This window comes from Dipodomys merriami, unplaced genomic scaffold (assembly GCF_024711535.1).
Source record: "Dipodomys merriami isolate MVZ:Mamm:240054 unplaced genomic scaffold, mDipMer1.0.p SCAF_15, whole genome shotgun sequence".
Taxonomy (NCBI): Eukaryota; Metazoa; Chordata; class Mammalia; order Rodentia; family Heteromyidae; genus Dipodomys; species Dipodomys merriami.
In genome coordinates, this window is record NW_027202826.1 from 24,292,812 (window position 1) to 24,308,739 (window position 15,928).

General features: G+C 45.4%; 1 protein-coding gene across 3 annotated transcripts in view; it reads left to right on the forward strand.

The window, feature by feature from the left end:
* Positions 1-2,435: 2,435 nt before the first annotated feature.
* Positions 2,436-15,928, forward strand: part of Mcub (mitochondrial calcium uniporter dominant negative subunit beta) — a 43,310-nt gene continuing 29,817 nt past the window's right edge. For all 3 annotated transcript variants that reach the window (XR_011371919.1, XM_070022448.1, XM_070022447.1), the window contains exon 1: positions 2,436-2,540. Coding sequence is in view for 2 of the 3 variants with exons in the window: in XM_070022448.1 (XP_069878549.1) it covers positions 2,454-2,540 (87 nt within the window). In the remaining variant the exon portion in view is untranslated. The remainder of the gene's footprint in view (positions 2,541-15,928) is intronic.

Below are 15,928 nucleotides of genomic sequence, written 5' to 3' on the forward strand. Positions count from 1 at the left end.
GATTTAAAGCCATTCTGGGCAAACAAATCCTCCAATTAACCAGCAAAAAGGGGAGACTGGAGGCATGGCTCAGTAGTAAAATGCCAGCCATGGTTGAAAAAGCCCAGCGCAAGTGCCAGGCCCTCATACGGGCACAAAACAAAAAACTAAGTTGGCCAACTTATTAGTATATGAAAAAAGACTTTTGAGTCAAAAACATGTGTCTCTGTACCAAAACTAAAGATAGCTCCAATTCAACTTACTCCTGTGTAGACCCCCATTGCCACCCAATGTACAGGCATGTGTGACAGAACAGGCTGGGGAGGAAAGATGGAGCAGTTTTAGCTATTCCAATTAAGGTATCTTTGTAGAAATAGTGGTCACATAAGCAAGTGACCAACCACATTGCTATGCGTACACACACGTTCCTATCCCTGGGCTTTAAGAGAGCTTTGGCAAGTGAACAGCTTGAAGCTTAAGTGTCCTTAGCTTCTGAGTAAATTCAATGTGCTGGCTCCTAACTGCTGTTATGACTACTCCTGTGCACTTAGCACTTGCACACTTTGAAGTCTTCAGCGCTGAATTTATTTGCACCGTGTCTCCCTCCCCAGTTAGATTATGCATGCCAGGGCCAGTGCTGGGCTTTACTAGTCTTTGGGCGCCTAGCACAGTAGTAGCTGCTTTAAATTAAAGATTCTGTCAATGATAAACAATGATAGTATGCTTATGGGAAGGAAGAGATGAGACAAGAAAATTTAAAACGTGACTGGAAGTTGTAGATTAGAAGGCAGAATAACAACACACAGAGACAGGAAGTAATTATGCCAAGTGCTAGAGAGTGAGGACTAGCAACTTCAAATTAATGAGCTGCTTACGAAGTGAGGATGCTGGTTTGAAGCCAGCCTGAGCTGCAAAGCTCATGAGACTTCTATCAACACCCAACAAAAAGAATGCACAAATGGAGCTGTGGCTCAAGTACTAGTGTGCCAGCTGTGAGCACACACACAAACACAAAAACAAAACCCCAAACAAAGTGCCTAGGTGTTATTTTCAAGCCCCAGGACCAGCACCAGATAAAAGTTTATTTGTCCACCATTACATGCTTGTGGAGGTCATCCACCACACACCCCAGCTGTCTACAACACCCAGGGAGCTCAGCAATTTGCTGACTTTGTCCGAGTGGCAGATTCTAAACTGAAAATAGGCATCTTCTCTCTTTTCCTCCTTTTTAAGAAAAAAAAAAAACATTTTTTTTGAGTACTAGTTTATAGCAAAAAACCACTCAAGTAAAGTCATTTATTTTCCTCTAGGAACTTTGTATCTCCAGGACACTAACTGCCCAGGGATATTAGTGCTGCTTAACTCAATTAGTCTTTAAAGGTCTTGTTCCCTAACCAGCCTCAGTTGATCTTTCTGTGGTGCTCTAATCTCTGAAAAGGGGTGGAGATTCGGGTTTGGGGGACACTCGTGGGCTCAGGGGAGGGGAAAGGCAATTAAGAGATTAAAGCAATTAGAGATAAACAGAGCCTAAGTAGCAGTCTTACTTATTCAGCCTGGGCCTTATCTTCCTCACCCCCAGGCGTAGATGTTATCTATAGTCTAGGAAATGGTAGTTGAGAGCAGGTGAAACCTATCCCCAGGCTTTATTTAGGAAACTTAGAACACTCGTTTTGAGTCCTGTTTTTCCAGTTTTTTTTTTCTTCCTGGTTTTCAGTGGAAAAAGTTTTAGTATCTCAGACATTTCCAGGGGTTTTCTGTTTTGTTTTCAATTCATGATCATCCTCTGGAGAAGCGGACACCTGTATTCTGTGACAGCTTTGATCCATTGGCCCCAGCTCTGGCAGGTTGGGCCAATGAAAACACAGGATCCCAGGAGAGCAGTGTCGCCTAGTGCGTGTTTCAGAAGACCGACGCCAACCCGGGCTGTGCCCCAAACGCTGGCGAGTGAGCCGGGATCAGACCCCAGCCCGAGCCTGGGAGGCCCCTGCCAGGCGGGGGACCTGGACGATCCCGCCCGGGCCGCCGGGGACCCTGCCAGGCCGGGGCTGCAATGGGCAGCGCAAGGCTCCTAGCACTAGTGGAGACGCTGGAAAGCAGTAGTTGGCCAGGTGTGGATCTCTTGTTCTGGATTGTTCCAAAGAAGCATCTGCAGGAAACGCCTGCCCTGCAAAACCCCAGCTTGGGAGAGCAGCGTTGGCTCGATCTTGGCTCGAGTTCGAACCCGAGGCCCTTCCCGGGCTCTCTGAGCCCGGCCCCGGGGCCCTCGTGGCTCGGTACTGTTCAGATGGGGACGTCTGCGCCCGGGAGAGCCGCGGAAGACCCGGCTCCCGCTCTCTCTGCCTTTTTTTGTTTTTTTGTCGGAGGGGGGAAAATCCCGGGCCGGGGCCCCGCCCTCCCGCCGGCCCGCGCCCACGCCGCGCCCGGCCGCCGGCTCGGAGCCGCCCCGCGCGCACCGCGGCGCCCGCGAGCCCGGCATGCTCGCGACGAGGCTGTGGCGCGGGCCACCGCGGCGGCCGCCGAGCCCCCGCGCCCCGCGCCCCGCGCGTCCGCCGGCGTCCCGGGTAAGCGCGGGGGGCCCCAGGCGGCGCGGGCGGGCGGGCGGAAAGTTTGCGTCGGGCAACTTTGGCGGGAGCGGCCCGGAGGCCCACAGGTGGTGGCGGGGCCGGCGCGGGGCGCGGGGTCCCCCCCGGGTCTCCCCCGTGCCCCGATCAGAAGCTTCCCGCAAAGCGCGAGGACCCGCTCCTCCATGGGGAAGGGTGGGGGGCTGCGGGCCCCGACCGGACAGACACACACCCTGACACCCAGACCGACACCTGGGTCGGAGGGCTCCGGCCCGGGCTGGAGGGGGGGGGGCCCGGGGCGTGGGGTTGGGTGCACTTCCCGTCCTCTCTCCATCGAGGCTCAGATTGGTTTCGGATGGCGATGGAAGAAAAATGCAAAGTAGGCAGTGTGATGGTTCTGGTCGCTTCCACTTCCTGGTTTGTTTGTTTGTTTGTTTGGGGGGGCAGATCTTGCTTTGTTTTTATTTGCCTCCCAGGGTCTCAGGGCGTCCAAGTGGAATTGATGCAGGAAATGTGTAAACAGATTTAAAAAAAAAAATGGTTCCCCTTGAATGCAAGCCAGGGGAAGAAGGGTCATGGTATTACGAAACTGGGCCAAACTCCTTCGGATGTAAAATGGTAGACTTAATATGGTAGACTTAGTAAAGAGATTGGGGGGGGGGGGGACGGGGGACAGATGCTTTTTGTGATGGTACTTTTGTCTCTTTGTTTCTTTGTTTGGGGGGGGAGGCGGGGAAGGGGGATAGTATTAGGGTTTGAAATCAGGATCTCATGATTGCCAGACCCAGACAAGGTTCTGTGCCTTTTTGCTTGCATTATTTGGGGGGGGAATTAAGTCTCCAAGTCCTCTGGCTGGACTGGCAGGATTGGTAATCATCCTCCGTATCTCTGCTGTAGCGGAGATGACAGACAGGCACTACTACTACACTGGCTTTATTTCATTGAGATAAGGTTTTGCTTTTTGCCTGGGCTAGCTAGCCTGGAACCTTGATCCTCCTGATTTCTAACTCTCAAAAGGGCATGTGGCCCTTCTCGATTTTTTTTTTTTTTTTTTTTTTTTTTGGACACAGGGTCTCCATAAATAGCATAAGCTAAACTTGAATTGACTATGTAGCCCTGGCTACCCTCAAACTCCACACCCAACTTTTGCCTCAGCCCTAGGGAGCACTGAGGATTACAGGTAGGAGCCACCATACCTGGCTCAAATGATTGTACTCTATTAAGCCTATTTAACAATGTTGGGGTACTTGGATGGGACCAAGGAGCCTCACAAGCTAGGCAAACACTCTTACCATTAAGCTACATTCCTAGTCCTTTGACACTTCAAATAGCATTTAATGGATTCCAGCAGTGGCTGATCCTGTCTCCATTATTTCCCACCACCTGGCTGTGCCACTGTATGAAGGCTGTAAGAAGGAAAAGAAAATGACACCGTGGAGCTTCTTAGGCCTAATCATAGGGGAACAGTGCTTAGTGCTTTGGCTGTAATTAATGATGCTCTTAAGCCTTACATTTGAACGTTTTTAATTTGCAGACTTTTAAGCCACCTGTCCAAGGCAATTTACGGAACTTCAGAAGTGGAAATGTTAACATGTCTTCCCCATCTGCCAAAACTCCCTTCCCCCAAGAACGAAGCTATGCTCATGTTTATCTCCTGTGCAGCTTTGCTTTAAAATCTAACTGTAAGGAAATTGATAGAAGTAGCCTTGGCCCCTTAGGAGGTTTAGCTTTTCTGCAAATCAGATTACCTTGCTACATCATTTTTCAAGCTAAGATTTCACTGATCGTCTCATTGATCAGAAATGTCCCATGACTCAAGGCAAGTATTCTATGTATTTTCCCCCCACAAACATTCAAACCTCTGGAGCCTATGAAATCAGCTGGGGGGGGGAGGGGGCGGGAATATGGTTTGCAACCCAGTGGCTCCTAAAATCCTAGCTTGCAAGGACTTGTCATGAGTTAGCATCTCAAAGAAATCTTTCCCAACTGTAATTGGTATTTCCAGAAATTATGAGTGTGCCTTACCAGGAACATTTAGTAACTTTGAAAAATCTCGGGTTCCCATCCTTTTTCATAGGGAGATAATAGTCAGTACTTTACGAGCAGGGGAGAAAACAGCTCCGTTTGTTGACGTGGATATGTTTCATGTTTTTGAAAAGAGCACGATTAGAGAATCTGTACGTCTTGTATTATCTTTGGCAGATGCATGGCTTGGTGTCTTGGTCGCATCTGATCGCAACATGTCTGCTGCCAGCAGGTTGGCTAGGTGGTTGTCAGGGCGATCGGTGGCTCCTGCTGGGGTGTGTGTGCATGTCAGTGTGTGTGTCAGGACTGGAGTGATCAAGATGCTCAGTGAATTCTCTGGAACCAGAAAGCTCTTGCCTAGCTGTGCCTTTCTGCTGCTGAGATCAAGAAACTTCCCTGAAAGGATTTCATGCCCCCAATACAGTATTTGAATCCCTCCTCCCTGAGAGAGAGAGAGAAAGAAAGAAAGAGAGAGAGAGAGAGAGAGAGAGAGAGAGAGAGAGAGAGAGAGAGAGAGAGAGAGAGAGAGTGTTATAGAGAGAGAGAGAGTTGGAGTTGTATATTTTGCAATTGCTTATATATTAACTGGGCCTTTTAAAAAACATCTAGAAACAAAATTTAGGGATTAGAGGTTGTGGCTCAGTTGGTAGAACACTAGCCAATGAGCAGAATCAGCAGGTACTGAGTTTAAGTTCTGGTCTTGGACCTAGAAAAAAAGAAAAGAAAAGAAACAAAACATAGGGATATGTTCAATTCTTTTTTTGGGGGGGCGGCCAGTTTTGGGGCCTGAACTCTGGGCCTGGCCGCTGTCACTCAGCTCTTCAGCTCAAGGCTAGCGCTCTACCACTTGAGCCACAGCACCACTTCCGGCTTTTTTCTTTTTGCTTATGTGGTGCTGAGGAATCGAACCCAGGGCCTTGAGCATGCAAGGCAAGCGCTCTACCACTGAGCCACCTTCCCAGCCCTCAATTCTGTTCTGAGATGTTAACTTACAAATTATTTTTATATCACTCTTTTTGGTGCTTATTTATTTTTGGAACTGGTGCCTTGGGGTCTGCAATGCTGGTTTCATGGTGGTTTTGCTATTTATTATTTGCACTAGAGAAAAGACACTGATGCTGGGTGCTGGTGGCTCATGCCTGTAATCCTAGCTACTCAGGAGGCTGTGATCTGAGGATTGGAGTTCAAAGCCAGCCCGGGGATGGAAAGTCTATAAGACTCTTATCTCCAATTAACCACCAGAAAATTGGAAATGGCGCTGTGGCTCAAGTGGTAGAGCGCTAGACCTTTGCTGAAGAGCTGAGGGACAGCACCCAGGCCTAGAGTTCAAGCCCCACAGCCGAAAAAAATAAAGAAGGAAGGAAGGAAGGAAGGAAAGGAAGGAAGGAAGGAAGGACAGACACTGATGCTTCAATCTCAAAGTGCTACATCAGTTTGTCTATTAAATACTAAACGTTACCATTTCAACACTTAGGAATAAGTGTTCTGTGTGTGTGTATGTATGTGTGAGAGAGAGAGAGAGAGAGAGAGTGAACTTTTGGCTTTGATGTATAAAATCCCCTCCTAAATGAGGTACTTTGCATTTGATTCTAGTCTTCTGCACAGCGCCTTGTCTTGCTGTGTTGTGCTAGGTGATCTTGAACGCCTGTAAACTCACCTTCTTTAGTTGTGGGATTGCAGGCATATATATTCTACATGCCTGGCTTGCAGCTGGATAATATGGGATGCTTGAAAAGGAAGCTTGAAACAGGTGTTGCTGGAAAAAACTGCTTTTTTCTGTAGGCTGACAGTAATAGGACTATAAACCTAGAAAAATGGTTGCAGAGAATGGTTTGCAAACAGATAACATTGGCTAGCCTTTGCTAGAAGGGAATCTGGCATTTTATAGCCCAATAACTCACTTCTGCAAATGCATAGAAGCAGTTTTCACTTTCCCCTGAAAAGGTTCAAAGGAACTCATCAGTAGCCATTCACAGGTTTCTTCCTGAGAGCAAGGTAAGCCAGCTTCCAGTCGAGCTGCTGCTGATCTAGAGCCCAGTTCTGGTGCATCCACCTTCATGCCCAGCCAGCCTATGCCCTCCCTCAATCCAGGCTGCTGAGCTCAGGCCACTTCCTTTGGCTCCTCCTGAGTTTTCACCCCTCACCATTACTGTTTCTGGGGCTCCTGAGACAGCAGGCTCCCTCCATCCCCCACGTGCTTTGCCCTGACTCTGAGTCCATGCCAGCCCACTTTTGAAAGAGGTCATGGCAAACAGAATAATGAGCTGCAGGCGTTGTGCAGCTGTGACATCACTGTCCTGAGCGGTGCTCGTTGACTTCCTGTCTGGGTTCCAAGAACCACGTGACCCAGAACTATTTTCCTCCACCTCTCTGATCACCTCGGCCTGTGCACAGTAGGCACATCATAAATGCTTGTCAGGTAGAGGAATGAAAGACAAAGAATGCAGTGATGTGTGAAGTTCCTTTCAGGTCTTATCTGAGTTTCCTCAGATCCACTTCATCTAGAGGGAAATCTTGAGACATTCTTAGGTACTTCGTGTGATAAAAACCAATTCTTCAAGGCTCTTTTAAAAAAATTAATGTAATCTTTGGACACCTTTTTAAAACATATTATTGTAAGGAAATAATAGTCCTAAATCATATTTGTGTTAACTGTTTGGTTTCAGGCATGCTTGTCTGTCAGGATATTTAAAGAACATAGTTGGTATAATTTAGCAAAACATGAAACCTAAAAGGAAAGCCTGGGGCATAAGCATTTTCTTGGCTATTTTGGAAGCACGGCATGTGGTTAGGGTAACTGTTTATATGAAGGAGAGGCATTATTTTATTTTCTCCATAGACAAGGAATCATCTTTAGTGGGATTCTGAAGATTAGATTGCATTTGTTATAAATATGTAAAGTGCTGTGATTGCCAAAGGTTATCAGTGTTACTTCAATAAGCTTAATCATGAAAACTTAACAATGAGCTTTAAATACTAGAGTATTAAAAAATTAGAGCATTATTTTAAAAATCAACTATAAAAATATCATTATCTGGGGCTGGGAAGGTGGCTCAGTGGTAGAGTGCTTGCCTTGCATGCATGAGGCCCTGGGTTGGATTCCTCAGCACCACATAAACAGAAAAAGCTGGAAGTGGTGCTGTGGCTCAAGTAGTAGAGCACTAGCCTTGAGCTGAAGAGCTGAAGGCCAGTGCCCAGGCTCAGAGTTCAGGCCCCACGACTGACAAAAAAAAAAAAAACAAACAAAAAACCAAAGTTAAAAAATATTGTTATCTAGATGTCCATGGCTCATGTCTGTCATTGTAGCTACTTGGGAGGCTGAGAACAGGAGAATCAGAGGTGGAGGCCCCTTCTCAACCCGACACAGTGGTATGCACCCAACATCCCAAACTACAGGGGAGGCTGAGATTGGGAGGATCACTGTTGCAGGCCAGCCTGGACAAGAAAGTCCCATCTCCACTGAGGGAAGTTAGACATGGTGGCATGCTCGTTGGATCCCAGCAACGAGTGAGCGTCTGAAGTAGGTGGATTGTGTGGGGCGTACACATAGGCAGGAAGCAAGACCTCATCCTAAAAATATCCAGAGGGGAACAGGGATGGCAGTGTAGCTCAGCAACAGAATACCAGCCCAGCAAGTGTGAGGCCTTGAGCTCGAACCTCAATACTACCAAAAGATAGTTTGTGCATTAAAAATATTACGCCTGGGCAGAAATGTAAAACATGGCAGATTTATAAAAGGAATATAGCTGGATGCTAGTGGCTCATGCCTATAATCCTAGCTACTTAGTTGACCTGAAGATTGTGGTTCAAAGCCAGCCTGGGCAGAAAAGTCCATGAAGCCCTTATCTCCAAGGAAACACCAAAAAGCTGGAAGTGGAGGTGTGGCTCAAGTGGTAGAGTAGCATCCTTAGTGGAAAAATTACATAAGATTGCAAGGCTCTGAGTTCATACTCGAATATAGACCAAAGAAAGAGAAATAGAAGGAAATAGATTCCAGAAGTGGGGCCCATAGAGTTGGCATGACTACAGTTACCTGTTGGTTTTCTAGTGCCAGGGCCTCGTTTAGCTGGCCTTTTAGGAGAACATGGCAAAGTGTGTTGAGTGCTGTTGAGTGTTCACAGATGTTGCCTGGGAACCCAGTACCATGGTTGCCATTCATTTCCTCACATCTGCAGCCTCGAAGGAAGCATCTTTAAATGTGAGTAGGGGCCATTTACCTATGGATCTGGAGGTTCTTTATCATGACTGTAGCAGTGTCCCAATATCTCTAGATCGGGGTGTGTGGTGGGGAATGGGTAAGTAGGATGGCATTTACGTTGTGAAATGGAGATTCCAGCTGTTAACCAAAGTCTATGCCGTGGCTTCTGCTGCCACTATCCTGACCAGCTCCAAGACCTGCTTCAGCCTGGAAAGCTCTTAGCCACAAGTAAGCTTTTATTTCCCTCACCCTGGCTGGGTTCGGTTACTATGAGTTAAGCCCCAGTCCATGTGTTAGAATTGACCGCATTTCCCTTGTTTTTAGAATGGCTTTTTGCCTTTGGCCTAAGCATGAGGAAATCCTAGAAGAAAATAGATGCAGAATTGACTGACACTTGTGATGGCAAAAGGTCTGGCAGTGGCTGTTTGATAGCGCCTTCTAGAATCAGAGTTGTGCTACTGGCAGCAAGCATTTATGGTTGCCATGTAGCTTCTCAAGGCATGTATTTACACCAGTCCAAGGCCTCCAGTCCAGCCTTTGCCAGTTAATTGGAGACAGAGTCTTGTGGACTCTTCTGCACAGACTGGCTGTTAGCCACAGTATTCTATGTCTTAGCCTCTGAAATAACTAGGATGACATCCAGCTCTGAAATATCAAATGATGTTTCTTTTCTGAATTCTAGGATTTCTTCCCTCTCTCTCTCTCTTTTGGTGAAACTTGAACTGAGACTTGAACTCAGGGCCTGAGAGGTGTCCTTTAGCTTTTTTGCCCAAGGCTAGTGTTCTACCACGTGAGCCCCAGCTTCACTTTTTGGTGGTTAATTGGCAATAAGAGTTTCACAGACTTTCCTGCCCCAGCAGGCTTAAAACCACCATTTTCATATATCCTACATAGAAAGGATTAAAGGCATGAGCCACTAGTGCCCAGCCAAGAATAGCTCTCTTTTTGAATGAATTGGCATCTTGTCTTCCCTGTGACTCATAAGAACCTGGTCTGCAAGCCCTTAGCCCTGATAAACACTTTGCTTCAATCTCAGAGTTTAGACACAGCTTGCAGCTTGTGCTCTACCATACCTCCCGTCCCACATTTTTTGCTGGTTAATTGGATATAGTATAACTTTAAACTTTCATCCTCTGGTTCTCAGCCTCCTGGGTAGGATTTCAGGTGTAAGCCTGGCCACTTCTGTATTTTTAATGCCAGATTTTTTTTTCTTCTTGCTTAAGAAATGGTTCTGTGGTGAACTTGAAGTGAACCAGGCACTGGTAGCTCATGCCTGTCTTCCTAGCTGCTCAGGAGGCTGAAATCTGAGGATCACTGTTTGAATCCAGCCCTAGCAGAATAGTCTCCATGAGACCCTTATCTCCAGTTAACCACTCAAAAATACAAATCTTCCTGATAAATTTTTATTTCTTCCTGATAAATCCACTTCGAATTTAAGTAGTAGAGTGCTCACTCTTGAGCACAAAGAAGCTCAGGGACAGTGCCCAGGCCCTGAGTTCAAGTCCCAACACTGGAAAAAAAGAAAATAAAAATGAAAGCCAGGCATTGGCTCAGTTCCACACTGTGAGGAACTTCAACTGACCTATTCCTCTATCTACTAAGTGTAGCTTCCAAAGTCAAAAGAGCGCAGTGTTTGTCAGTGTTGCAAGTTATTGTGGGTTAGGCCTTGAGGGGTTACATGTCACTTGCCAAGCAGGAGCTCCCTTTTTTTGTCAGTTGTGGGGCTTGAACTCTGGGCCTGGGCGCTGTCCCTCAGCTCTTCAGCTCAAGGCTAGCACTCTACCACTTGAGCCACAGCACTACTCCTGGTTTTCTGAGTGGTTTATTGGAGATAAGAGTCTCACAGACTTTTCTGCCTGGGCTGGCTTTAAACCACGATCCTCAGATCTCATCCTCCTGAGTACCTAGGATGACAGGCGTGAGCCACCATCCCCCAGCTAAGCAGGACCTCTTACCAAGCTTGTAGTCTATTGGATGGCTCATTTCATGTGCCACATAGCTGCTGTTCACCACCGGAGGGCTGCAAGCTGCAAGAGTCTTATTTCAGCAAAAACTTGATGACTCTTGGGAGATTTCACGTGGACACATAGCTGTGACCGCCTCAGTCCCCTTGGCTGGGAGCAAGTAGTTTTGTTTAAGGGAATTACTGAATTTCAAGGTGGAATGGAGACTCACTTAGAAAAGTTACTCAGCATTGGCTTTATTTCTTCCTGATAATTATGGGAAGGAAAGGTAGAATTTCAGGTCGATAATTTGGGCTGGGACAGGAACACTGGACACCTTGCTGGGTTCATTAAAAGCTGCCCTCCAGGCTGAAACTTAATAGAAAAGTGAGTGGAATCATTGGTGCTTTCTAAGCTGAAGAAGGGGGAGAACATCATTCTAATGACTCAGTGAGGATCTGAGGCCAGGATTCAAGTTTGTGCAGCAATACCTGCTCAGAAAAGAAACGCAGCTGAGAAAAGATGCTGACAATGTGGTTTTAGGAAAAGACATGATTGATCTATAGATAATGAGCCCTGGTGCAAGTTTCAGAACTATCATCTATACCTAGAATATAAATTTAATGGTGTTTTATAGGTTAGCTTGTTATAAATATGGTCTTAAATAAAAACCTAGTTACCACGTGCTGGTGCACACCTATAATCCTAGCTATTTAGGAGTTTGAGATCTGAGGATTGTAGTTCAAAGCAAGCTTGGGCAGGAAAAATCCATGAGACTCTGATCATCAATTAATTGCCAGAAAACGGGAAGTGGAGCTGTGGTTCAAAGGGGTAGAGTGCTAGCCTTGAGCAAAAGAGCTCAGGGGCAGCGCCCAGGCCCTGAGTTCAAGCCTCATGACTACCACCAGCAACAACAAAAACCTACTTATGTAAGATAGTTGAAAGATGCAGTGTGGGAGGATAAAATATGAGTATATAAGACTAAGATGAATCTACTGTCATTTTAGCAAACCCTGTATGTTTTCTAACCACATTTATTTAACCATATTATTTTGGTTTCTATGGAGCTTTTTGTTGTAATTTGTAAGCTTTGAATATTGGTATTGTCAGTCTTTTTGTTTAGTCAGTTGTAGGGTTTGAACTCCAGCCTGGAATTCTGTGTCAGCTTTTCACTCAAGGCTAGCACTCTATTACTTTGAGCCACAAGGCCACTTCTGGTTTTCTGGTGGTTAATTGAAGATAAGAGTCTCACAGACCTTCCTTCCTGGGCTGGCTTCCAGTCATGATCCTCAGATCACTAGTGCCTTGCTGATCAGTCTTTAATATATACTTTTGAGATACTAGAAGACATTTTCATTTCCTGTTGCCTTTCCAGGTATTTCAGTATGATCATTATTTGACATCCTCAAATGGCTATAGATAGCCATGTTTTACATCCTTGAACTTTATAGTTTGTATCCTTGAACTTGGATGTTCTGTAATTGTCCATGAAACATTAGTAAGGCTTCAAGTAAAAATGCTGTAAAGAGCTGTATTATAACAGATGAATGGGTTCTGTTAGATGGAGTAGTGAGGGGAAGATGATGGAAGTGGTAAACAGTCATCAAAATGCAGAGTATTCAGAAATTGACAGGTTGAATTGAAAAGAAAAAAAGATGCTCATGCTTATAATCCTAGCTACTCAGAGGCTGAGATCTAAGGACTGTGGAGAGAAATCAGCCCAGGCAGGAAAGTCCATGAGACTTATTTCCAATTAACCACTAAAAAGATGTAAGTGGAGCTGTGGCTCAAGTGGTAAAATGCCAGACTTGAGCTAAAAAGCCAAGGGACAATACCTAGATCCTGAGTCCAAGCCCCAGTACTAGCACACACATACACAGACAAACTGTACTATAGAATATGTTTATACATTATATTGGAAATATATGGATGTATACAATATTATTGATATAAACACATTTTGAACTGGCTTGAGCCTGGATGTATCAAAACATTAAATATCCTTGTAGATACTAGGAACCATATTCTTCTGAAGACTTCTTATTGTTATCCCTTCACTTTGCAAAACATTAGTTTGGGTACAGTAAGCATATAATTCATTGCTTTAGGTATCATAGAAGAAGACCAACTTAACAATGCTAGAAAAGGCAGCGTCTTTGAGTGGCGGGTGAGAGAGAACAGTACAGGGTGTGCCAATACTTAACCTGGTAGTTGTGCACAAGAGAGCTGGGACTTCCAGTTCACCTACAGGCCCCCCAAGAATGAGGGATTCCAGAACACCGGCGTGGCAGCTCGGGAAGAAGTGATGGTCTCTACGTTTTATGGGGATGACCAGGCTGCATCAGGGCCATTACATTTTGTTAAACTACTAGTTTAACAGGACACTGACAAATCAGTGGAGACAGAGACACCCAGAAAAGGTGAATTCATGTATTGAAGATTTATATAGGAGATGACTGAAGAGGCTAGACATGGTTTTAATCTGGTAAGGAATAAAGCAAAAAGAAGGTAAGATGTTTATATTCCAATATATGAGACAGTATGGTGTGAAAGAAGATTGTCTTTTTGTTGTTGTTGTTGTTGGTTGTGGGACCTGAACTCTGGGCCTGAGCACTGTCCCTCAGCTCTTCAGCTCAAGGCTAGTGCTTTACCACTTGAACCACAGCGCCACTTCCAGCTTTTTCTGCTTATGTGGTGCTGAGGAATTGAACCCAGGGCCTCACGCATGCAAGGCAAGCGCTCTACCACTGAGCCACCTTCCCAGCCCCAGAAGATTGTCATTCTGTGTTGCTTGCAAAGAAAACCACTCTCAAGATTGGAAAGACTAGGTCAGTAGGTTTTTGTTTTTTGTTTTTTTTTAGTAGTTTAACGAATTATTATTGTTATATGCTAGTACTAATGCCTTGAGTTTTCTTGTAGCTTTGTTGCTCATGGCTGGCACTCTTAGCACTGAGTCACCCTTCTACTCCCAGCATTGTGCTGGGTTAATTGGAGATAAAGGTCTCTTGGATTTATCTGCTGGGGCTGGCTTTGAACTGCGATCCTCAGCCTCTTGAGTCGCTAGGATTCCAGGCATGAGACACCCTGGTGCCCAGCTTAGAGTGATCTTGATCAACCCTCAGGTTCATTCTACCTCCAGTGATCTCTGAGCACCCTTGGATACCCACTGCTGATGTTCAGAGACTCAAGATAAAAGTTAGCCAGCAGGCAGCTACTCATCCCTTGGTGTACCCATTCTTTACCTGCTGTTGTGCTCACCAAAAAAAAATCTTTGAGTTGTTTTGGTCTTTTGTAGCTTTTTTTTTTCTCTCTCTCTCTCTCCAGGGCTGAGGAACAAACCCAGGGCCTTGGGTGCGCCAGCCGGGCGCCCTTCCGCTGGGCTAAACCCCCAGCCCCCTTTGAGTTGGTTTGATTGTGGGAGCGGTCTTGTCTTTTCTTGTTATGCAGTTGTTGATCTTTCTGTAAAGGCTTGGGGTTGGCAGGTTTGTTACGTGGTTTTGCCAGCAGGCTGCGCTGTGGTGCTAAGTCCTAGCCTTGCTGAGCTTGGCTGCTCTACCATCAGGTATGAAATTCACCTCATATAGAATCCACGAAGATTCATTTAATTAGATTACACTGTTGGGTGAGACTATGCTCCTATTTAATTAGTGGAGTCTGAACTTGTGCCAGTGACTAAGCATTGTAACACCTGTACTTGTTAGGCTTGCAATTATGTGAAAATATCAAAGGAGAGAAAGTGTATTACCTGAATGTACCTTTGGCAGTGAATAAGGAGGAAATATCTTTCTTAATATTTAGACCTGTTTCCTTAAAGCTATTAAAGAATAGACAAAGATCTTTCATAGATAGAATGGTGACCCTTAAAATGGTTAATATTCTATTTTAGCATATTAATGTTTTTGGTTTTGAAACATCAACAAAACGTTGTGGTCTATGTTTGCCACCTTGCTTTTCTGGAAACTTCCTACTGTTTCACACAACTGGCCATCTTAGTACAACATGACTTCCATTCAATTGGCTGAGCTAGGAATTTGGAATTGAATCTAGGATCGCCACCTCCACTGGATGCCCTTTTAGGAGTGGAGTTGTATTTGGAGCTGTTTGGGGGTAGTTATTTTCCTGACAAATGGCTTGAGAAGCCATTTGTGGTGATGTTGATATACAGAAAGGAGGATGAACCCTGGGCCCACAGGACTTTCCAACCTCAGTACAGCACTGCTGTCTCCGATTCTAGCCCGTGCCCAAGGAAGGCTTAAGTGAACCTGTGAGCCACGGCCTCTATCCTTAGAGTAGATTTCCATTCCTGTTGAAGGTAAGTTGGGTGCATGTATGTTCCTTCTATCCAGACGGTAAATCTGTATTCCTTTCATCTAGACACTAAGCCTATTTATATTTACCATCTATGATGATAATGTTGATCCTTCAGATTTGAAAGAAAATCACCAAATATCTTGGTAGAAAAATGGGCCAAAGACAAAACTGTGATCTCTAATGACTTTTTTTTTTTTTTTGAGCCAGTCCTAGAGCTTGAACTTAGGCCTGGGCACCGTCCCTGAGCTTCTTTTGTGCAAGGCTAGCACTCTACCACTTGAGCCACAGCACCATTTCTGGCATATTCTGTTTATGTGGTGCTGAGGAATCGAACCTAGGGCTTTGTGCATGCGAGGCAAGCGCCCTACCACTAAGCCACATTTCCAGCCCCAAGACTGTGATATCAAAAGAGAATAAAAATGTGCCCACACATAGGAAAAAGCTCAATCTCACCATAAGCAAAGAAATATTAAGAAAAAATTTAATGGGATAAAAAGGGAATATTTTCCCCTTTTCTTCATCTTGACAGAAAAAGGATAGTACTCCAAGCACGAAACATCGTCTGGTATGGAAGCTTCTAGAATGCTGAGAGTTTGAAGTGATTTATAATTCATGGTCCCAACAGGAAACAGATGGCCACTCAGATTTGGCTAATTAGAGGCGAGTTTGTACACAAAGGCTTATTCACAGAGGAATCAGGAGGGATGTGCAGTAGCCCAGGACTGATTTAGGGTGTGGGGTGGATGAGAGGAGTTGTGGACACAGCCCCGCATCAAGCCAGACACGCAGAAAAGATGCCTTTTGATATTAACAGCCATTAAAACGGAAATCGCCAAATTCTCAGCGCCAGTGATGATGTCAGGGGCATAATGGAGCAAATTTCTCCAAGTCAAGCTTATACATATTTTATA